The 23,970-nt window shown below is 48.1% G+C and overlaps 1 protein-coding gene across 2 annotated transcripts in view; it reads right to left on the reverse strand.

Moving 5' to 3' along the window:
* DBH (dopamine beta-hydroxylase) overlaps positions 1-22,818 on the reverse strand; it is a 41,737-nt gene extending 18,919 nt beyond the window's left edge. Inside the window, exons 1-3 of one of the 2 annotated variants that reach the window (XM_083596407.1) lie at positions 22,509-22,818; positions 3,556-3,907; positions 955-1,101 (exon numbers count right to left, since the gene is read on the reverse strand). In XM_083596407.1, coding sequence (XP_083452533.1) covers positions 955-1,101; positions 3,556-3,906 — 498 coding nt within the window. In that variant the 5' untranslated portion in view covers position 3,907; positions 22,509-22,818. Of the gene's footprint in view, positions 1-954; positions 1,102-3,555; positions 3,952-22,508 lie in introns of those variants that run through there. The other variant, XM_083596406.1, reaches the window with a different exon arrangement.
* Between the last annotated feature and the right edge of the window lie 1,152 nt (positions 22,819-23,970).

The following is a 23,970-nucleotide window of genomic DNA, read 5'->3' on the forward strand; positions in this document are numbered from 1 at the left end:
AGACTGCTGATGGAGGCATTTGGTCAACAACATGTGACGCCAAAACAGCAGTGATGGCTGCCCATTTACGACAGAGACAGGTTCAAGATTCTTGTATGAATTTATAAAGCCCTGAGCAGCTTAGATCTGGGGTACCTCAGGGACCTCCTGAACAAGGAGCTAGCTCCTAGTGGCCATGGGGGCTTCTGCCTCCACTATAAAATATTTGAGGGTGCCAGCCCCCACAAAATTGATGGGCATTCCCATTCAAATGATGTGTGTGCACTGCATCATGTGATCAGTTATGTGGGGTGGGGCTTATCTGGGCCCCCACAATATTCTATTCAAGTTGGCACCCTGTCCTGAACACTTTAATCTCTGAGATCATCTGCAGGAACATTGTTGGTTGTTCCCTAGATTGGCATGACGCATCTGACAACAATGAGAAACTGAGCATTTAGTGTCATCAGCCCAGTCTCTACTAATAACAATTCAGTAGGCATCTTCTGTGCTAAACCTTTAAACAGTTGCTGAAAACATTTCTGTTCCGCAAGACCTATCCATGCAGTTAAGAACACATCCTTCCACAATAGTTCATTGATGCCCGTTTTAACTTTTTTGTTGTTGTTTTTGTAGGGCTTTATGGTTCTGCTGCTGCAGCTTCTTTGACATATTTTTATGACACAGTTGTATATAACTTTTTAGAAAATAAAGGAAGAATAAATAAATTTCCAGAAGATGCTTACAGAGCAGATTATAGCTGCCTCAAGTGGTATATTTGTATGTTTGGCATCAGCCTAGATTGAAAAAATGACATGCAATTGGGAAAAATTACAACTTTTCGAACTGATGTGCAGCTTTCCCTTGCTGCTTAATATTGTGGGAGGACTGTTTTCTTCTCAACAGTGCTCAGCAACTATTCTAATGGTGCTCAATAAATCTTAAGCCCACCCCAGGAGGCGAAGAGTTTTTTACCTCAATGAGATAGTCCTTGGGGTCACATGTGCTGAAAGCCCTTTTAAAGAGCAGGGAGAGGCCCTCAACCGTTTGATGAGCACTGATAAGTCTGTAGTTCTGCTGAGGATCCATGTGGAGTCGCTCATCCTGATCGCTCCAGGCATCCTGCAGGTAAGGGGGGGGGGGAACATCCCACAACAGATCATATATGACAGACAGTTTTGCCAAAATCTGTCTTCCAGATTCTTAAGAGTTTTCTCCTGCTTTGAAAGAGGCTTCAGTTTTCCCCCCTTGTCCTCCAGTCATTCTTAAGATTTCTTTAGAACAGGGCTGTGCTCTAGTGGAGGCTGGTACCCTGTCACGGACTGACTGGACGCAGAGGAATGGTGGGAGGAAGAGCTGGGAAGCCACCAAGGAAAGAAGGCTCAGAGCCCTGGGAGTGGAGGTGGAAAATGATGAGTGGTCAGAGGGAGAAGAGGGAAAAGATAGAGAAGAGGAGGTGTCAGAAGCTGAAGAGGTAACAGGACGTAGTGAGCTGGCGGAGTCTGTAGCAGAGAGAAGTCCAGAATCAGAGGCAGAAGCGGAAGCAGGTGAGTGGAAGTAGGGAAGCCAAGAGGCAGAGAGGAGTCAGGCTGGTGAAAAGTCATGGGTGTGTCCCCCTCCTGCTGCAACAAGCTACCCCACCTGACTCCCAGAACCAGAAGAGACATAAAATGGGTGGAGCACATAGGCACAGTCTCTGATTGCTTGGAATAAGCTCTGGAGAAGAGGAACCATAGACGGCTGTGGGGAGGCAGGGACCTGGAATAAGACGTACAGGGAATGAGCTGCTGTGCTCATTAGACCTGACAGCCAAGTCCATAAAGAACATGTTTTTGCTAGTAAAGCGTTAATGCCAACTTTGAACTGTGTGATTTACTAACAGGCTTACTCTGTGACATACTCTGGGGCTGGTAGGGTGCTGCAACCTGCCCCAGCAACCTGCCCACACCTAGCCCCCACATGCCTGTTGTCTGACTTACAACCAATCACGGTGTGGTTCTCCCTGTCTGGGACCACCTACTACCTTCTGTGCTACCAGGGGAGGCATCATGTGACTCTGCCTGTCTTTGGCTCTGCCCAAATGGGCTCCAGCCCCCAATGGATCCAGCCAACTCCTGAACTGAATCAGGCCAATTCAATAGGATCCTGGCACACGTCAAGAAGACCACCCTGGATCATGCTTGGTCAGGCTGTCCAGAGTGATCTGAGGCTTTCAGGTGCTGACATTGGTCAGGAAGGAGATCACAGCAAAAACAGACCCTCTGCCTCCCAGTTGGTGAGTGGATTCAATCCTGCAGGCTGCAGGGTTCATCTTTGCAAGCACCTTCACCACAGGGGTTTTGAGCTTTTGGCATCACTGTAAGAATGGAGTGTGTGCCTATTCTTTCCTGTAAATCTTTCTCCAGCTTTCTACCACCTCCCTGGCTTTCTGTGCTTCTTGATCTGAAAAAAGCCTACGAGGGAGGAGTTGCCTCTATGTATTTGGCAAGATTTATAAAAAGCCTTAAAAAATAAATAATATCTAAGCAGTCAACATAAAAGGGTATAAAGTATTCACTGAAAAAAGAACAATGGAATCATAGAATTGTACAGCTGGAAGGCACCTCAAGGGTCATGCTGCAACACAGGAATCACAGCTAAAGAATCCCTGATGGATGGCCATCTGACCTCTGCTTAAAATCCTCCAATGAAGGGAGTCTATCACCTTCCAGTAGCCATTAGGACAGGTTTTTAAAGCAAGGAAGAGTAACAAAATTCGCAGAATATAGTGAAAACAGTTTTTCAAAACAGATGTGCATAATAAAAGTACATGTTTGAGGAGGATTGCTTAAACAAAAAGTGCTTAGCAGGCATGGAAAACCAAGCGATGAATGCTCTTTTCTGAAACATCTTCCTTGGGGATTCAGCTGGAATAAAGTAAGCATGGTAAAAACCCAGAACTCCCCACCTTGCAATTTCAATGAAATTTTCTCTCCCACAGTGCAATTTTTTGAATACAAATGATCTGCTCATTAACTGATAGTGGGGAAAGGTCAATGAACACAAGATACTGTGCTCAAAGAAATATGAACATGAGAAAACATCTTTTATCAAGTCAGACTGCTGGTCCATCTAGCTCAATATTGCTCAGACGGACCAGCAGCAGCTCTCAGAGATTTCAGGCTCCGGGGTCTTTCTCTCCTAGCCGTATCTGGAGATGCCATTGGGGATTGAACCGGGGACATTCTGCATGCAGAGCAGATGGTTGACCACTGAGCTTTTTCATCTAAAAATGAAAGTAGGATCTGAGCCCTCATGTATCTGTATAGGTTGAGTTAAATGAGAACATGGGAAGACGTATTATACCAAGTCAAACCACTGTTCCATCTAACTCAGTATTGTCTACACTTGATCGGCAGTGGCTCTCCAGGGTTTTCAGCAGGGGTATTTTTGGGACTGAACCTTCTGCATGCAGAGAAAGTGCTTCCCTCAATCCCCTAACCCAGACTCATGTTAAACCTCATTCCCTAAAGCAGAAGGGAAAAGTCTTCGTGGTCCCAAGCCCAAATGCAGGACGAAGCCTAGCAACAGACTTACTGCGAAGTAGGACTGGCGTCCATCACTCCAGAGGACAGCCAGATCAGCGTTCTGAAAGCCTCCTCGGTCGGACATGCCGAAAAGGATCCCATATTTGAGCTCCTTGACCAGGATCTGGAAATACACCTCCTGCAGTGGGTAGCTGATGTTCCATGAGAGCTCCAGGAGGCCTTGAGGGTCCAGGGACACCCTGTAGAGGAAGCCACTCTCCCTCGGATCTGTGCCTTGCAGAGCAACCACCAAGATGACCAGGAAGATGGCCACCCCTGTGAAATACATGGAGGCCACTTCCCGGAGCTTGAGAGTCAGGCAGGAGGGTCTCGGCTTCTGCTTCATCCTTGCGGTTTGCATCCTCAAATAGAAAAGAAGTGATTGGGTCATTTCAATTTATAGGCTGGCCCTCCTAGGCAAATAGGGTAAGTAATTCCCACTTAATTGCATTTAGTGGTTGGGAAATTGGATTGTGGCATTGACCCCCTCCTTGTGTCCACCACCCCTCCTCCTTTCCTGGGCCAAAGGCTTTGTCGCTCTCCATTTCCCCCTTGCCTTAATTGGCTTTAATTCTCCATGGACATTATCAGAGGCAATTGAAGTAGACTGGATGGATTTTATCTCTCTCTCTCTCTCTCTTTTTTTAAGGAAAAAAAAAAAGCCCTGCTAACGCTGCCTGGAAAGAGAAGCTTAACCGGCAAACTCTGCATCCATGGTCTAAGCTTCACTTTTTCTCCTTCCAAACTGGAGCAAATATTCCTCCAAAGCAACCCTCGTTCCCTAAAAGATGACATACCAGGGTTGTTGTTTCATTTGTTACAGGTCTAAAAATATTCTCAAGGTGACTTGGGGTTTCAGAAAAGAGAGGATTACAGTATCTTGTCACCTCATAGCAGTTACAAAAAGCGTACCTGTCAAAATCTCCTTCTCTCTGCCACTGGACAGATGTAATCCATGATTTCCAGTACTTGAGGTGGGTGAATCTGTGAGTTTGGGGCTTTCTCCCAGTTTCTGATTTTTCCAATCTTACATTCATATCTTCACATTTCCATGTCATTTGCAATTTTCATTTTTTAAAATAATCATTAGCATTCGGGTGTGAATTTATCCTAATATAAATGTTATGTAGGCAATGTTGCCTAAGAAACACATTTTTGCAAGGCCATTTCCTATAATGATGCATTTCTGTGTGCTCAAATCAACTCTTTACTGTTACAATCAAAGACCAGCATTGATCCTTGCATGCTGTTTTCACCAATGTCTGCATTTTTATGCACACTTTACTCTAGTATATACATTTGGGGCCACAGAATTGCATTGCAAAATTCAGAGAAGTGCACATTTCAAAGGATGGCTGTGTTTCATTTTCCAAACTGGGATGTATCCAGTGAAGTTCCATGGAGAGTAGCCCCAATGAAATGTACAGACCCAAGTTAGCTCTGTCCATTATTTTCAGTGGGTCTACTCTGAGTAGCATTAGTGCACACAACCCATTGTTTTGAAAAGTGAATTATGGTATGCCCCCCTCCTTTTAAGTGTGAATAGGGTTTCTTTCCTTTTCTGACCTGATGCTGACTTTGGCTCTTACTTGGTTCTCTGGGCCAGATTCCCTTACAGGCTCATTCAGCCAGATGCATCAGAAATGCAATGGCAGCAAAAGGAAGCCCTTCCGTCAACTCCTGGAGATCTGATACCCAAAGACAAGTGCATTCTTTGTGGTCTGGTCTGGTCTATGGTGTGTGTGTGTGTGTGTGTGTGTGTGCGCGCGCGCGCGTGTGTGTGTGTGTGTGTGTCAATACAGAGTTGCTGGAAGTATGAGAAACAATGTAGGTGCATGAGGCTCATGGATCTGATCTCTTTCTCTCCTCCCCTCCACCAGCAAACATTGGAGGGTGTTGTCTAGGAAAATCAGTGAAAAGCATCTCAGTGTGTGTGTGTGTGTGTGTGTGTGTGTCAAACTCACTTTGAGCTCCAAGATTTAGCCTAGGCTTAAAATGCACTCTTCATTTCTTCACATAGGAAGCTGCCTATTGTCCTCCCTGACAATAGCTCTCAGGATTTCAGATGGAGAGTTTTTCTTCAGTCCTACCTGGAAATGCTGCCAAGGACCGAACCTGAGACCTTCTGAATGCAAAATGTATGCTCCACCAATGAACTGTATTCTTTCCCCTCAAAATAAAGTAAGATTCTAGTCCTCATGGTTCTAAATAAAGAACTGAATTAAATAAGAACATGGCAAGCTGCCTCATATGGAGCCAGTCCACTGAAGTCTATCTAGCTCAGTACTGCATACACCGACTTGCAGCATCTCTCCATGGTTTCATAGACAGGGTGTCTCTCCCAGCCTGATCTGGAGATGCCACTCAGTTTTCATCATTCTGGATAGCTGCATTAAATGACAACATCAAAAGCTTCCTTTCTAACTTCCTCTTCCTCCCAGTTGCATTTCAAGAAAACATTCTCTCCTTTGCAGGAGCTGCTGCTTCCTATCTGTGTGTGACAAGTGAGCAATTGGATTTTCCCAGAAGCCAGCAGTGACCTTAGCATCTGAGAAGAGGTCACCGAGTGGGGAGACTGGCCTTTCAGCTTGGATGGATGTTTATGATGCAGCACTTTCATTAGGTGGGTGATGGCATTTCCTTTCCTGTTCTCCTGCTCTCCATTGCTCCATGTTGTCACACTTCTGTCCTAAATAAGAAGTGTTCTAATCAGGCCACGATCCCCCTGGCTGCCTGCACCTGGCGTTCCCTAAAGTTTGCTGTCTTGCACACACTTCCCTGAGAGTAAGGTTGGATAAATCTGTCTGTTCAGTTTTCCTCTGTTTCTCACCCTGCCCCCAGTCTTAAGTCCAGTTTGTCACATACAGTATCCATATCAGTTTGCTTTAAAAACAAACAAACAAAAGAAATCCTTATGGAGATTTCTCTGCATTTTAGTGTGCTTTCCTCCTAATAGACAACTTTTTGCAAGCTGTTTTCCATAGCTGCTTCTGACATGTACTTGAAAGGCAGACATTCTCCACAAATATTGCTTGCTTGGGCCAAGGGGAGATGGTTGTACAAAGCAAGACAATGCAGATTTAATCAGAAGGATGTCACATAAGAAGAGCCTGCTGAATCAGACCATTGGCCCATCTGGTCCAGCATCCTGTTCTCTCAGTGACTGTTCAGATGTCTGAGGGAATCCTGCAAGGAAGACCTTAACACAAGAGCATCATCTTCCCCTGCAATCCCCAGCAACTGGCATTCAGATGCATTGCTGCCTTCAGCAGTAGAGGGAGAACATACTACGAGTCCTGCTAGATCAGGCCAATAGCCCATCTAGTCCAGCATCCTCTTCTCACAGTGGCTACCCAGATGCCTCCATGGGAAGCTTACAAGCAGGACCAAGCCCAAGAGCTCTCTCTCCTCTTGTGGCCTCCAGCATTTGGTTTCCAGAAGCATTTCTACCTCCATCAGTGGAAGCACAGTCAGCATGCCTTGTAGATATGTCCTATTGTGTTCAATGGGGCTTCTTTCAAGATGCATTAAGGGATTCTTCTGATGGGTTTGGCCTTTTCTGGCAACCCCCTGATTATTTCTCTAGATCAGGAGAAGGGAACCTCAGGCCCAGGGGTGGGTGTGAGAATGTTACAAACCAGCCTACTGTACAAGGGTTAAACCTCTCTTGCTCCACCCACTTTTGCTTCTGGCCCCGCCCCTCACTTGCAAGTAGCTCCTGGAATATCACCCAGAAGGGAATTGGACCCCCAGGCTGAGCAAACAGCCGCTTGCCCAGCCCTGCTCTAGAGTTTGGCTCATGTATTTTTTTTACACAGACATCATCCCCGTCTAAACTCTTCTGATATGGTGATCCTGGAAACATGGGGAAAGAGTGGGCCTGACTTCTGGGGGTCTGTTTTCCTCTGATCCTTCTCCCAGTCCCCATGATTACTCCCCCTTTTGTCTCCAAAGCAAGCCTGGCATCACAAGATGTCCCAAAGCGCCTAGTGCTGTGGGCGACACCTGTTACAATTCAAAGAAAACAAAACAGAAAAACAAAGTCTCTTTTGCAACATAATGGCATTCAAAGGAACCAGAGGAACGATTAGGATCAAAGCAGGAGCGTTACTTACAGCCATGCAGGGATTTTCATGTCAGTGGTTCTGTGAGTGTTAATTGCTAGCCCCAGAGAAGAGGTAAGCACAATGAAGGGTCTCTCAACAGGGTTCCAAGTGTGCACACAAGAGGTTGCCAATGGAGCAAGAACTATGGGGGCTCTCTGCCCCTCGAACTGGCTTTTGTCGTAAGAGGCAGCATGGAACAGGCTGTCTTTCCATATTAAGGTTTCTCTTAATGACCCTCAGCCTCATGTCAGTGACTCCCACAAGGTCTCTTTGTGTCATTCAATACTTTAAAAGCATCGGGAGCAACTGTTTAATCTTGGAGGTAGTTCTGGGATAGGCAGCTGGATATTCTTTCTTCCTTTCTCTGCCCTGTTTAAATGTAACCAGCACGGCCTCTCTCTCTTAGTAATAACATTTCCTGCTTGAAGGGTCGAGGCAAAATTAATTTTTGGTTGGGCAGTGGTTCAGGGCTCCCAGGAGGTGAATTCACGCAGCAACTTTAGGTCCAGGGAGGTGATGGATCCAGGCCCAGTTTTCCTCCCTTGAGCTCTAAGGAGATCCTTCTGTTGTCAGGCTTTGATGGTTAGTCCACAGGCTTCCTGGAGGCTCAAGGAAGGCCTGAGGAGAGATCTTCACAACTGGAAAACCATATATGACCTCAAAGGAGCCAACAACTGGAGAAGGTGGCACCAACCCTTTAACTGGCCAGGAGGCAGGACTTCTAGTCAATCTCTACTAAACCCTGCTATTAAACTCAGCCAGTTGTCCAGATCCTCACTGGATATTTGAACTTAGCTGCAGAAGTGCTGTCCATGGTCCTGAGGTCATATCTTGGTATCTCTCCATGGTGCTGAATGGGGATGCTTGACCTGAGCTGCAAAAGGGCTATCCACGGTGCTGAACTCATATATTGGTATCTCTCCATGGTGCCGACTTTTACCTTGCCTTAAGAACCCATGGTTTCCCCTTTCTTAAGCCATCTGCTCTCCTCAGTAGTGAATATTTCCGTAGACATGACAATTCATATGAGGTTTTGCTCTACCTGTTGGTTGCTGTCAGAAAGTACTTCCTGATGTTGAGTCATAATCTCCTTTCTTGTAACTTGAATCCATTGTTTCAGGTCCTTCCCTCCAGAGCAGGATAAAACAAGCTTGTGACAGCCTTTTAGATTTTTGAAGATGGCTATAATATCTCCTCTCTTTTCCAGGTTAAACATATCTAATTCCCTCAATCATTCCTCATAAGGCTTAGTTTTCAGACCCTTTATCATCTTGGTCACCCTCTTCTGCACATATTCCAGCTTGTCAATATCCTTCATTAATCGTGGTGCCTAGAACAGGGCACAGTACTCCAGGTGTGATCTGACTGAGGCAGAATAGAGCAGTGGGTTTGTTTGCTTTCAGGACCCTCCCCTGCCCCTGACTCTTGACATGCATGACTCAAACAGGGCAATCCAATCTATGCCTATGTAATTAAGCTTAAACACTCAGCATTGCAACCCTGCTTGGGCTGTATGGTCAACTCCAAGCCAGCAGGAAAGATCAGTTCAATGGATATGGATATTTACCCTCCCATGCTCTTCTAGTTCAATGTCTATCTTGAGACATTTCCTAGTGTGTGCTGAGGTGTAAGTGTGTTTTGCCCTGCACCCCCTTAGATATAGTGATCTATAAATGGCTTGTGATAAATTATCCAAGATATTCATTCCAGAAACCTCGAGAAAGCCAAATCTTTCAGTGTGTTGCACCAGTAAGAAATGAAAACACCCTTTGGGAAACTAAAAATCAGCAAAAGGGGGAGGGAATGTGACTTACAAGTTGTATTTTAAAACCCGTTGTTGATGCATTAAATTAGGGATTAGAGCAGGCAACATCCCTCGGAGCTACAATCAAATAGATGTATGGCATTGCAGTTTTAAATTAAATTGGTGGAGCAGACAAAGCGAGCAGGAGAAGAAGACAGGCTTCCATCTGCTCTTCTAAAGACGGACCGCGTGCAGCTATTGGGACATTCAATGCCCCAGGGCCTCTGACATTCACCACCAGATATCTGTGTCCTGCACCTGAATGCTCCTAATCCGATTTACTGGGGATCCTGATGAAGTTAGGGAGAGCCTGAGTCACACCACACATTGTCAGAGAAGGGAGACCACACTCTTAAGAGTTGGGAGAGAAAGAGGATGGGTGGCTGGTCACGGACCAGAGGCAGGGAAGATGGCTGCACATTGGCATGGGTTGGAGACACAACAGCTTGCTTGTAAGGGCAAAGCACAGTAGTGCCTTTATTTCTAATCAGGCAAAAAACAGGCAGGGTAGTGCTCCAGAGAAGACTCCCTGGAAAAGACCGTGATGTTGGGAAAGATTGAGGGCACAAGGGGAAGAGGACGACAGAGGACGAGATGGTTGGACAGTGTTCTTGAAGCTACCAGCATGAGTTTGACCAAACTGCGGGAGGCAGTGGAAGACAGGAGTGCCTGGCGTGCTCTGATCCATGGGGCACGAAGAGTCGGACATGACTAAACGACTAAAAAACAACAGCAGTGCTCCAGAAAAGTTTGGAAAATGCATTAGTCACAAAACAAATGACAGGATCTCTCTTCTTATTTCATGACTGCTAAGCTTACTTGAGAATCTTTGCTGACAAGTACACAATGTCAACTGAAACATTTTTAGCTATATACTTCTTGACATTCTCAAACAATAGGTTGTTGAGACCGAACTCAACCCCTGCAGAAGCCATGCTGGCTCAGCTTCAGCAAGGCTTGTTCTTCCACATGCTTGGTTATTTTATCTTTAACAATAATTCCCACCAGTTTTCCTGGAGTAATACCATTGTCTCCACTATCTCAGTATTGTCTACACTGACCAGCAGTGGCTCTCCAGGGTTTCAGCAGGAGTCTTCACCAGTCCTACCTTCAAATATCTAAAGGACTGTCATGTGGAAGATGGAGCAAGCTTGTTTTCTCCTGCTCCAGAGAGTAGGACCCAACCAATGGATTCAAGCTACAGATTCCAACTATACATCAGGAAGAACTTTCTGATGGTAAGAGTTGTTTCACAGTGGAACAGACTCCCTTGGAAAGTGGTAGACTCTCCTTCATTGGAGGTTTTTAAGCAGAGGTTGGATGAACACCTGTCATGAATGCTTTGGTTGAGATTCCTGCATTGGAGAGGGTTGGACTAGATGACCCTCAGGGTCCTTTCCAACTCCACAATTTTATGATTCTGTGAGTCTATACCCGGAGACACCACTGGGGATTAAACCTAGGACCTTCTGCATGCAAGGCAGATGCTTTGCTACTGAGCTACAGCCCTTCCCGGGAACATAGGAAGAAGCTGCCTTGGTCAGAACCTTGGTCCAGCTAGCTCAGTATTGTATACTCTGACTGGTAGAAGCTCTCCAGAGTTTCAGGCAGGAGTCTCTTCCAGTCTTACCTGGAGATGTCAGAGAATGCACCTGAGATATACTGCATGCAAGACAGATGCTCCAACCACTGAGCTATGGCCACCCCTCTAAGGACACTGTTACGAGGGTGTCTCTGCCAGATCTGAAAAACTTGGCTAGTGTGCAGAACAGGGTGGGCTTTCCTCCTTACTTCCTCTTCCTCCTTTTCTGCCCCATCTGACTGGATTTGGGCAGACATGCCAATCAAACCATATAATGGAGTGCTAAAGCTCTCAAGTGGAGCCTCCTTAAACAGGGCTTTTTATCATCAGCTGTCAAATTTTTGCAAAGTCACATTTGCATAAAGAAAATTTGAATAATCCTTTAATACACCACAAATCCGCATCTCTCAGAGGGCCTTGATCTCAAATGCCTTTCCATTATCCAGATTTCACTCCAGATTCCTTGGCATCACAGACCTTGACAAAATAATGATAATCATCCCTTCCAAATATGTCCAAGCCCTCCCTTGTGAAAGCAGATAACGAGTAAACGGAAGCCTCTTTACTGCTCACAGACAGCGGCTGAGGTAGCCTGACCCTGGTTTGGACTATACCACTTCATTCTGGGCTACATCATACCTTCCATTTAGTGACGAGCTTGCAGGAATGAATGCTTCTTGCACTTTTTTTTGTAGGCCATTTTGAGGTTTTATTGCAACCAAGTGGCACACAAATCTTGTGAAATAAATAAAATAAATACTTTTTTTTGGCATAAATTAGCCCTCTGTCGTCTGACTCCCTGTCTGCCATCTGAAGGAGCATGACATCCAAGCACAGGCTGAGCGCTTAGGAAACATTGGTACTTTTCTGTAGTATACCCATTTACTCCCATTTATGGCCCAGCCTCGTTGTCTCTGGTTATCTCAAAGAGAGGAGGGGCAGTGTGGCATAGTAATTAGATTGCTGGACTGAGAGATCAGGGTTCAAATCCCCACTCAGTCATGAAGCTTACTGGATGTGACCCTGGACCAGTCACTGACTCTCAACCTAACCTACCTCACATGGTTGTGAGCCTCTTGGAGGAAAATGTGGGCTAAAAATGCAATAAATATATCATGGAGGAAGAACAAACAGAGGAAAGGGCAATTTAAAGGATCAGGGTGTAAAATAGGTGGAAGTATTTGAGGGGTTTTTTGTGGGATGGAAGAGGCAGAGGATATATCATAAAGGTTTATAAAATGGTGTTTGGTGAAGAGAACTGAAATAGTAAGGGTTTTTTTTTCCTTCTCTTGTAAGCCTGGAAAAGGTTGCTTTGCTCTCTATTGCTCCCTGCTGGTTCAGGTAACCTGTTGCATGTGTTGCTGTTTCACTCCCAATACAGATTATAGGAGTCAGCTAGAGGGGCCTGGAGGGGCACATTTGGCCCCCAGGCCTGCAGTGGCCCATGCCTGCCTCATGGCATAGTACAAGAGGAGGCCAGCACAGCCAATGGTTAAGACTGATGGGAGCTGTAAAGGTAAAGGTAAAGGGACCCCTGACCATTAGGTCCAGTCGTGACCAACTCTGGGGTTGCGGAGCTCATCTCACTTTACTGGCCGGGAGCCGGCGTACAGCTTCCAAGTCATGTGGCCAGCATGACTAAGCCGCTTCTGGCGAACCAGAGCAGCACACGGAAACGCCGTTTACCTTCCCGCCAGAGCGGTACCTATTTATCTACTTGCACTTTGACGTGCTTTCGAACTGCTAGGTTGGCAGGAGCAGGGACCGAGCAACAGGAGCTCACCCCGTTGCGGGGATTCGAACCGCCGACCATGCGATCGGCAAGCCCTAGGCACTGAGGTTTTACCCACAGCACGTCCCTGATGGGAGCTGTAGTCCTAAATAAATACGGAGGGGAATTAAACAACTAGGTTGCCATCAAATGAGATGGTTTTTTCATCTTGAATTCCTTTCTCACAGTGGTGTAATTATGTAATTTCACCTTACAACCAGCACTTTCATCAGCGAGATGGAGGATTAAAAATAAAACAAAATACAGTTGGAACACCTCTTGGCTGTTTAGAATCTTTCTCAGGTACAAACGATTAAAGCATCCTTTTCATTTCGCTTAAGCTTTTGAATTGCCATCTCTTCTTAAGCCAGCAATTGGGTTGTGTTCCAGATGTATGTTTCAACTGGCAGACAGATAGCTTCAGTCATAATTTATAGCAGTCTCACAAATAATTGAAGAAAGGGGGTGGGGGTTTAGCTGGCCTTTGTCCTAAGGACTGACCCCTAGGATTATTATGTGGTATTTGGGCAAGATTGCAGTTGTTCCGCTCTTGGTTACTAACCCCCATATGAATCCTTCAAAAATTTCTCACTCTCTTGGTGTGGAAAGCAGACTTTTCAGAGCACTGGAAGTTAAACCCTGTTATCTCTTATGCCACAGATATAATTGGATAACCATGGTGAGGAAACATGGTGGACTTGGAACCACTTCGACAGAGATAGTTATGTGGTGATTAATGATAGCCAAGCCATGCCATAAACCACTTACTTTCAACTGCTAGAAGTGCCATAACTAGACACTGGAGGGATCTCTCGGTAGTGAACACTGATCACTGGTACCAAACTCTTATGGGAAACTGCCCTACTATAAAAGCTAACTGTCAGAGACTGCCTCTAGGTCCCGGCTCACAAAGGACCAACGCTAGCCGGTAGAACGGAATAAAGTCTTTATTGAAGTATAGTTTCCATTTCCACATCTTAGCGTGCGTCTCTACGTCTATTCCCTAGATCGGCGAAGTCCCATCTGAATCTCCGCCTCCTGTACACCAGTTCAAGACCCTAGCCTTGCTCCACCTTTTACGTCTCTCCTTTCGCCTCTGGGTCCTACCACCCCCCGGGGTTCCTTCCTTCCTGGATGCCTCGGATGCGGACCCTTCGGATTCCTCCCCCTCCCTTCGGCGGGCTTTAGGACCTGGCTCCCTTTCCGGGCTGCTCATTGCGCCTCCCTCTGGTACATTTGAACTTGGCGCGCGCGCGCTGTCTCCGACCCTCCTCTCTACCGTTTCCTCGCTCTCTGACGCAGGCGTGGCTGCTGCCGGAGAGCTGCCTGTCGCTGGTGCCTGGAACTCCTCCCCCCTGCTGCTCTCTGGTGGAGTAGCTGGTCCGGATTTCCAGCTGCTGCTCTCTGAATCCCCTCTGGTCCCTTCTTCCTGGGGTGCCCCTCTTGGTAACCCCCCAGCTCTGCCCACGGGAGCCCCTTTCTGTGAATCCTCCGATTCGCTGGACAGACTTAGAGATCTCGGACGGCTATCATCGCTAACCTCTCCTTCCGATTCCTCGCCATCCGTTCCCTCTGCTCCTGAACCCCTGACATCCATCCCCCCCTCGAAGCCCCCCCTTCCCCCCTCCCCTCCTTCCGGTGTGGGTTCTGGGTGCTCCGTCGTGGCAGGGGTGAGTGCCGGATACAGTTCTTCCCTCGTGTCGTACATTACATCGGGCAGGTCTGGCTCGTCCTCCGTGCGCTCGTCGACGTCGATCTCCTCTGCTTCCATCTCCCTGCCTTCGTGTTCAAATCCCACGTCCTCCCCCAACACGTCCATGTCCATCTCTCCCCCGTTCCCCTCTGAGGGTGATGCCTGCCAGGGACCCCCCAGCCACTTCCTGCGCCACTGCTCCTCTGGTTGATTATCCCACCAATAGGAGCGGTCTGAGGCAGAACCCGAGGGTGAACCTTCCGGAGAGCGTATGTGTGGTGCCGTCTCCTCGTCCGAGTCGAACCCCTGGAACGTGCTGCCTGAAAGTGTGGGTGTGAAGAGCCAGTCATCGAAATACTCGGCTGGCATGGGCCTGTGTGGGAAAATGGCATGGAACTCTTCCTTGAGAAGAGGCTCGTCCAAGGCATAGCCCGGCACCCAACTGTTGGCGCTGGCCGGGGTATCCTCTCTGGCAAGAAGGTATTCTACTCCCTCTTCCCCCCATCTCGAGTCTAAAATCTCTGTGGCTTCGTTGATGCGCTCCCCTCTTGGCGACCCCCTTTCCCTGGGTCCTTCTCTGGGCGGATCTGGTGCTGTGCCTGGCTCGTGAAATCTATGCGGTGCTTTGTAGGGCGTGAGCACCGATCTATGGAAGACCGGATGCATTCTGGAACCCTCCGGAAGCGCTAACCGGAAGGCCACTGGATTGACCTGTGCCTGGACTTGGTAAGGCCCTAGCTGCTTATGCCCTAGCTTCTTCTTGGCCAACGATCTGGTCGGCACTGCTTGCGCTGCTAACCAAACCCAGTCTCCCACCTGTATGTCTTCCCCTACTCTCCTGTGTCTGTCAGCCTGCAGTTTGTATGCGTGCTTTGCCAGTTCCAACTGCCTCCTAAGCTGTTCGTGGACTTCCTGCAACTCTGACGCTAATTCTTCCGCTGCCTGCGGCTCCCCCTCCCCCACTCTCTCTAAACCTGGGAAGGTTCTGGGATGCCTCCCGTTGTTGGCGAAGAACGGCGTCACCCCCGTCGACACGTGCTTCGTATTGTTGTAAGCGAACTCTGCGAGGGGCAGGTAGTCCACCCACGTGTTAGGCTGCTGATTGGCGTAGCATCTCAGGTACTGCTGCATGATGGCGTTGACCCTCTCCGCTTGTCCGTTGGTCTGCGGGTGTCTCGCCGACGCTAGATTGATCTTGACGTTCAGGATGCCCATCAACTTTTGCCAGAAGTTCGAGATGAACTGCCGCCCCCGGTCGGATAGAATAGATCGTGGCAGACCGTGGACCTTAAACACGTGGTCTATGAACAGTTTGGCGGTCTGTTCTGCCGTGGCCACCTTCGCACACGGAATGAAGTGTGCCATCTTGGTAAACATGTCCACCACCACAAGCACTGCCGTCTTTCCCCTCGAACTGGGCAGATCCGTGACAAAGTCCAGGGCCACCCGTTCCCACGGCTCAGACGGCGTCTGCAACGGTTCCAGCAATCCCGCCGGCGGTTTGTGCACTGACTTGGCTCTTTGGCAGGTGTCGCATCTCGAGACGTAATCCGCTACTTCCCCCCGCATCTTGGGCCACCAAAAGTCTCTGGTCACTAGTTCTACAGTCTTTTCTCTGCCAAAGTGCCCGGCAGTGGGGGCGTCGTGTAGCTGCTGCAGCACCCTTGCGCGGAGGTCATTCCCCGGCACGTAGAGTGCTCCCTTGCGGATGAGCAAACCGTCTCTGATCTGGAACTCGTCGTCCTTCACCGTGCCCTTGTGCACCTCCTCCATCTTGGCTAGCGCGAAGGGGTCCTCCTGCAACGCTCGACGTACGGCGTCCAGATCCACGGTCGCCGAGGCGCAAGCCCACGCTTCCGGTGCGAAAATGTGCTTGGCTGCCGACGGTGCCTCCTCCTCGAGGTATTGCGGCTTTCTGGACAAGGCATCCGCCATGATGTTGTTGTCACCCGGGATGTACTCTATCTTGAAGTCGAAGTCCGCGAAGAACTCTGCCCATCTAATGTGCCTCTGATTCAGGAACCTCGCCGTGCGCCAGTACTCTAGATTCTTGTGGTCCGTGCGGACCTGCACTGTGTGTCTGGCTCCGATAAGGAAGTGCCGCCACGCTTTGAACGCTGCATGGATGGCTAGCAACTCCCTGTCCCAGATGGTGTAATTCTGCTCCGACTTGCTGAGCTTCCTTGAGTAGAAGGCGCACGGCCTCCAGTCCCCCTGCTGGTCTTGTTGCAACAGTACAGCTCCCACGGCTCTGTCTGAGGCGTCCGTCTCCACCCTCATCGGTCTGCTGGGATTCACATGCAGCAGCTGCTCCTCGGAAGCGAAGAGACGCTTGAGTTTCTGAAAGGACTGCTCCGCTTCCTCCGTCCAGATAAACTTCTTCTTCTTGGAGCTGAGCGTGTCAGTGATGGCCGCCGTTTGCATAGCGAACCCCTTGATGAACTTGCGATAAAAGTTGGCAAAGCCGACAAACCGCTGGACTTCCTTCCTATTGCGCGGGCTTTTCCAGTCCAATACTGAGCGAACCTTGGCGCTGTCCATGGCGAGCCCCTTGTCCGACAGTTTATAGCCCAGGAAATCCACCTCCGTCACGTCGAACTGGCACTTCTCCAGCTTGGCGTACAGCCTGTGCTCCTTTAGTCTCCGCAGAACTTCCCTGACATCCCTCTCGTGCGCTTCTCGCGACTCAGAAAATATCAGGATGTCGTCCAGGAAGCATACGCATTTCTTGTAAAGGAGTCCCGCCAACACGTGATGCATAAAGGCTTGAAAACAGTGAGAGCCATTTTGTAATCCGAAGGGCATAACTCTGTATTCGTAGGTGCCCAGTGGTGTGAACATGGCCGTCTTCCACTCGTCGCCCTCCCGCACACGAATCAGGTTGTACGCGCCTCGCAGATCCAACTTGGTGAAAACGCGTCCTTTCCTTACCGTCGCGAGCAGGTCGTCTATTTTGGGCATGGGGAAGGACGAGGGCTTGGTTTTCGAGTTCAAAATTCGAAAGTCAACTACAAGCCTCTTCTGGGGCGTGTCTCGCTTCTTCACAAAGAATACTGGACTGCCCCCTACAGCTTTCGACTCCCGAATGAACCCGCGCTTCAAATTGTGGTCTATGAACTCCCTAAGTTCCTGCAGTTCGTCCTCAGACATGGAATACAGTTTCCCTGTTGGCAGCGTTGCCCCCGGCAGGAGATCAATCTTGCAGTCATAGGGTCTGTGGGGGGGCAGTTTGTCCGCCTCCTTCTCGCAGAAGACCTCCAAAAACTCCTTGTACTTGTTGGGCACCGCTTGCACCATGCCTAGGTGTAGCTGCGGTGCATCCTCTCGCCCCTCTCCTTCCTGGCAGGTCTGGATGCAGTGCGCTGCGCAGTAGGAAGAGCAGAAGGTCAATTGCCGCTGGTACCACGCTAATGCCGGGCTGTGCCTATCCAGCCAACTCATGCCCAACACTATGGGCGTGTCCGACAATTGGGTGACGTTGAAGCTGATGACTTCTCGGTGATTCCCAATTTGCATCACCATAGGTGGTGTCTGCTGCACCACCTGCCCCCCTAGCAGTTCCCTGCCATCCACTGTGACCACGTTCAGGGGCAGTGTGGCTGGCAGTAGCGCTATGTTGTGTTGTTGAAGGAATTCCAGTGCGATAAAGTCCGCATTACTGCCAGAGTCAATCGTAATCGGCACTTCTAAAGTGAGACCACTGGGCAGCTGGAGCGATGCGGTGAGCTGCACCACTGGTTTGGGCGGGAGGGGATCCGTGGGCTTCAAAATCTCTGGGGACTTCTTCACTGACTCGCCTGGCTGGCCCCCAGTGCTTCCGTTTCCCTGCCGTGGTTCACTTTGCTGAGTTGCTCCCATTACTGTCATTGAAGCTGCAGTGTGCTTGTGGAGCCTCTGGGGACACTCTTTCGCCATGTGCTTCGAACTGTCACAGATGTAACACTTCCTGTTCCCTCTAGGCTGCTTTGTTTTGACTGCTCCCGGTGTTAAGGCTCTGGTGGCTGAATGAGCTCTAGCACCGCCGATCTCCATTGGCTCCTCCCCCCCTGCTTGCGGAGGCGTTGATTGCGCACGCGCGACATCCCTGGGCAAGAGGGAGGGCACTCTGGCTGGTGTGCGTCCCCAACGCCCTTCTCCTCTGTCCCAAGGGCGGTCCTCCAGCCTCACCCCCACTGCAAGCGATCTGTCCACCACTTCCTGGGTGCTTTTGGGTCTCTCCCCCCGCGCTATCTCATCCTTGATTTGGGGGTTCAATCCTTCCCAATAAAGATCTCTAACGGGGGGGGAATCCTTGTCCCACCCCAAGGCATTGACCAATGCAAAAAAGCGGGAGTGATACTGCCTCACGCTGGCTTTCCCTTGTCTCAGCTCAAATATGTCCTTACGGGCAATGTCAATGTCTATTTTCGATAGAAAGCAAGAATCCATCGCTTTAATGAATGCAGCTGAACTCTGGAGCGCTGGGTCCATATCTCTCCACAGATTGCGCAGACATGCTTTCGCCTCTCCATGCAAATGAGACAAGATAAACCCCACTTTTTCTTGCTCATCTCTAAACTCTTTCTCCAGCAGTTTCAGCGCAAACTGCACGTCTGCTCGGAAATTGGGGTACTGCTGCAAATTCCCATCAAAGTGAGATACAATGCTGCCTCCAGTCCTTCCCAACCCGATTCCCTCGGATCTGGAACCCGTTTGTGCCTGCTTAGTAAGCACTTCCAACCTGGCTTGGAGATCTCGGCATGCAGCAGCCGCTTCATCCTCTCTTTTCCTGGAGGCGATTATCTCTGCGCTGAGCTGCGTTACCGCTTCTCGCAGGGAAGCAATTTGCTCTTCAGTAGACATGTCGCTTGACTTTTGTGAGCTCCAAAGGCACCAGTCCTCTTTCCTCCCTGCTTCGCTCCCCACACGCCGCTTGAGTCAAAGAGAACTGATGAAAACTTCAGAGTGATGGGACTTACTGTCAGAGACTGCCTCTAGGTCCCGGCTCACAAAGGACCAACGCTAGCCGGTAGAACGGAATAAAGTCTTTATTGAAGTATAGTTTCCATTTCCACATCTTAGCGTGCGTCTCTACGTCTATTCCCTAGATCGGCGAAGTCCCATCTGAATCTCCGCCTCCTGTACACCAGTTCAAGACCCTAGCCTTGCTCCACCTTTTACGTCTCTCCTTTCGCCTCTGGGTCCTACCACCCCCCGGGGTTCCTTCCTTCCTGGATGCCTCGGATGCGGACCCTTCGGATTCCTCCCCCTCCCTTCGGCGGGCTTTAGGACCTGGCTCCCTTTCCGGGCTGCTCATTGCGCCTCCCTCTGGTACATTTGAACTTGGCGCGCGCGCGCTGTCTCCGACCCTCCTCTCTACCGTTTCCTCGCTCTCTGACGCAGGCGTGGCTGCTGCCGGAGAGCTGCCTGTCGCTGGTGCCTGGAACTCCTCCCCCCTGCTGCTCTCTGGTGGAGTAGCTGGTCCGGATTTCCAGCTGCTGCTCTCTGAATCCCCTCTGGTCCCTTCTTCCTGGGGTGCCCCTCTTGGTAACCCCCCAGCTCTGCCCACGGGAGCCCCTTTCTGTGAATCCTCCGATTCGCTGGACAGACTTAGAGATCTCGGACGGCTATCATCGCTAACCTCTCCTTCCGATTCCTCGCCATCCGTTCCCTCTGCTCCTGAACCCCTGACACTAACTAACAAATTGAAGTTAGCATGGGGACAAACACAGGAGAGCACCTTCACCCCAGTATGGCTCCCCTTTATTACATATGCAAACCAACAAGACAATAACCAATCCCCCACAACAGCATAGAAATCAGCATGGTTAACTTGACCCAACAGTGCGCGTGCACACACACAAACACAAAACCCCACTGCAACCAACCACACCCTGGGCCCCCTGGACTCTCAATCCACCAGCAAAAAGAAAGTATCTGTTTACAGGATGTTGACACAAAACTTTTGCTTATATACTATCTGAAAGAATGAAACTTTACTCTCTTCCCTTTCCCTCCCCTCTCTGTTCTCACTCCTGTTTTCCCTCAATCCTATATTGCCTATAACAGTAATATCTCACTCTGAATATCACTGATTTGTTTGAACGATTCTATGACTTGAAAACAGAGACTCTATATGTTCTATTGTTACCCAAGAAAACTCTTTAATAAAAAAATACAGTGGTACCTCAGGTTAAGTACTTAATTCATTCCGGAGGTCCGTACTTAACCTGAAACTGTTCTTAACCTGAAGCACCACTTTAGCTAATGGGGCCTCCTGCTGCTGCTGCACCTCCAGAGCCCAATTTCTGTTCCCATCCTGAAGCAAAGTTCTTAACCTGAAGCACTATTTCTGGGTTAGCGGAGTCTGTAACCTGAAGCGTATGTAACCTGAAGTGTATGTAACCTGAAGCGTATGTAACCTGAGGTACCACTGTATATGAAAAAGTATGTATGTAAAAAATTATGCACCCACTTCTCTGAATTTTGCCCTAAAGAAAGAAGCAGCATGTATTAGGAGAAACTGCACATAAAATGCATGTATTGGTGAAAATAGGAAACATGCACTATATTATCTGTGGGTTGTGTCCAGGTGAGTTTAATCTGAGTAGACCCAATCAAATGAATGTATTTAATGTATGGGCATCCAGTGAAGCTGAATGCTGGTTCAGGGAAAATAAACGAAATCGTTTTTCTATGCTGTGCAGAGTTATACTGTGGAACTCATTCTCACAGAAGACTTGGATAGCTTTAAAAGATGATTGGACAAATCCATGGAGGGCATTGATAGCTACTACCATGCTTGGAGGCAGTAACTCTTATGTACTGCATGGAAGTAAGTCACGTCCATGATTTTCAAAGGGTCTACTCTGAGTAGGACTAGCATTCAATCCAATCCAATATATTTGTGATTTTAGCTATATTTTGGTAACATGTGGTGCCTACTATTTTTTTAAGTCTGTTTTTGATGAATATTTTACCTCGTTTTCTGCAAACTGCTTTGAGATAATGGTGATGATAGTTTTGATTAAGCAGTATGGAATAAATGGTATTAGGGAAATTCTGCATACCATAATGTATATATTGGGCAGAATTGCACAGGGGGGAAAATGCAGGTGCATTTTCATGTGAATGTTTGTAGTTAATTGCAAACTGGTGCTTCTGGGCATCTAGTTGGCCACAGTGAGAACAGGATGCTGGAGAAAATGGGCTACTGGCCTGATCCAGCTCCAGGGCTTTTCTTATAGACATCTGTTGTGATAGCAGAATCTCTAAGCCCAGGGACTTAGAGGGTACTTTCTAAGGGTACCTCTCAATACCAGTTGATGGGGAACAACAGCTAGAAAGTGCTGTTGTGCTCAGGTCCTGCTTGTGGGTTTTCCACAAGTCTGCAAGGCTCTTCTTAAGTCCTTATGTAAGACTGGAAAAATGGGAAAGAGAGAAGCTGGAATTAGTAAAAGTGATTCATCCAGAGTCTTCAGAGGTTGGCTGCAAATTCATTTTAAAATAAAATAAAATACTGCAAGATGGTATAGAGCATATAAAGTTACAATAAGATAAATAAAAACATCAATAAAAACTGGTTGGGATAAAGAAATACACATGGCAAAGGCCTGTTTTTTTAGGAATCTCAAAGAAGACTGGAAGGAATGCTGCTGAACTGGCAGAGAGTTCCTCAGGACGGGGCCTGCTGTACTGAAGGTTTGCTACCCAACAGAAGCAGACTGAACCTTAGTGGTGCAGAGAACCACCAGAATTGCCTTGTCATTGTGAGAATGTGAATAAATGCTAGGAGAGGATATATTTATTAGATATTACCCTTCCTTCCTCACATTTGTGAGCTTAACAGAGTGCCATCCCTTTGCGGTTTAAAGGGAAGCTTAGATGGGCTAGTTTTAGCCCTTTAGTTTAAGTAATCCAGGATGCTTTAAGGCAGACTAGACTTTCCTAGTGTTTCCTTCTTTTCTCCCACTTAAAATAACAATCACACAAACAGCTTTGTAAAAGATAAAAATAACATTTACTCACTTAGAATACTTGTTGAAGAGTAACAGATCTATAGCAGCTTTATTCAGGCAGGCTTAAAATGATCCTTGTTACAAAGACATACTTAAGTCTAGCTTAAAAATGGAGTCTGAGCTTGGAGCTCAGACTGCAGATGTTCTCATATTGCTTGCATGGTGGAGAGAGGAAGATGAAGAGAGAGAGAACATACCCAGACAGGCAGGATAATATATAGCTACGCCCTCCCCCCTGTCAGGATACAGTGGGAGAATCTCTCACAGAGTTCTCTCTAGCAAGTTTACAGGAAAACTCTGTGTGCTTCAGCTCCTATCGTGTGCCTATCTAGCAAAACATGAATTGTTGGTTTGACACACCCAAATAAATATTCCACACTCAGAGGATCTCAGCAATCAAGGTGGAGCATAGGAAACCAAGGAGCCCTTAAGACTTATTAGGTGGTTGGAGGGTTATAACATGGGAAGCTGCCTCATATTGAACCAGACCATTAGCTCAGTATTGTCTATACTGACTGGTTGTTTCAGGCAAGGGACCTTCAGGATACAAGGCCAACCCGCCATTGTTATGCTACAACCTTCTCTCTCTCTCTCTCTCTCTCTCTCTCTCCCTCCGACACACATACACACACGTATTAAAACCACAGCCAACAGCCTAGGACTTTTATTATATCAATAAATAAAACTAACTGGTGTTACTGGCAAAGCCCTGAGAAAAGAGACGCTTTTGTTTTTTGCAAACACTGAAATGGGGATCAATGCTGATTCTCCCTCTCTCTCTCTCTCTCTCTCTCTCTCTCTCACACACACACACACACACACACACACACACACAGAAGACATTTTGCTGCCTGAGGCGAAGGACAATATGGCACTCTCCCCCAAAACCCATACAGGACCTGTAGCTGAATCTTGCTCCAATACTGATGAAATGACTGCATCTTCCACTGTACTGAAGGGCAGCAAGCCAGCATAAGGTGTACAGGGCAGGGCACATGGTACTCACAGCTCTGTTCACTCCCTGCCCCCACCTCAGCATCTGCACCCCGAGGCAGCTGCCTCACTCTCCCTCATCATAGGGCCACCCCTGCACACACTCATACACACATAAGCTGTACATACAGGAGGGGGAGCGATGCAAGAGGACACCTCATTCTCTCAGACACTGTCTACTCCCTTTCAAGCAGAGCTTCACCCCATAAAGACTAGAAACCTAGGGGGGTGGTTCATTCTTAAATGAAAGCTAAGGTTCTCAGGAAGCAGGAATGCCCACTGGTCTCTTCCCCACAAGTTCAGAATATTATGCATAGCATGGAGAAAGTAGGTAGAGATTTTTTTTTTTTTGTTCTCCCTCTCTCCTAAAAGTAGAACTCATGGCCATTCAGTGAAGCTGAATGTTGGATGATTCAGGACAGACAAAAGAAATGACTTCTTCGTGCAATCCATAGCTAACTTATGGCATTCACTCCCAC

The sequence above is a fragment of the Podarcis filfolensis genome, assembly GCF_964270895.1.
Source record: "Podarcis filfolensis genome assembly, chromosome: Z".
Classification (NCBI taxonomy): Eukaryota; Metazoa; Chordata; class Lepidosauria; order Squamata; family Lacertidae; genus Podarcis; species Podarcis filfolensis.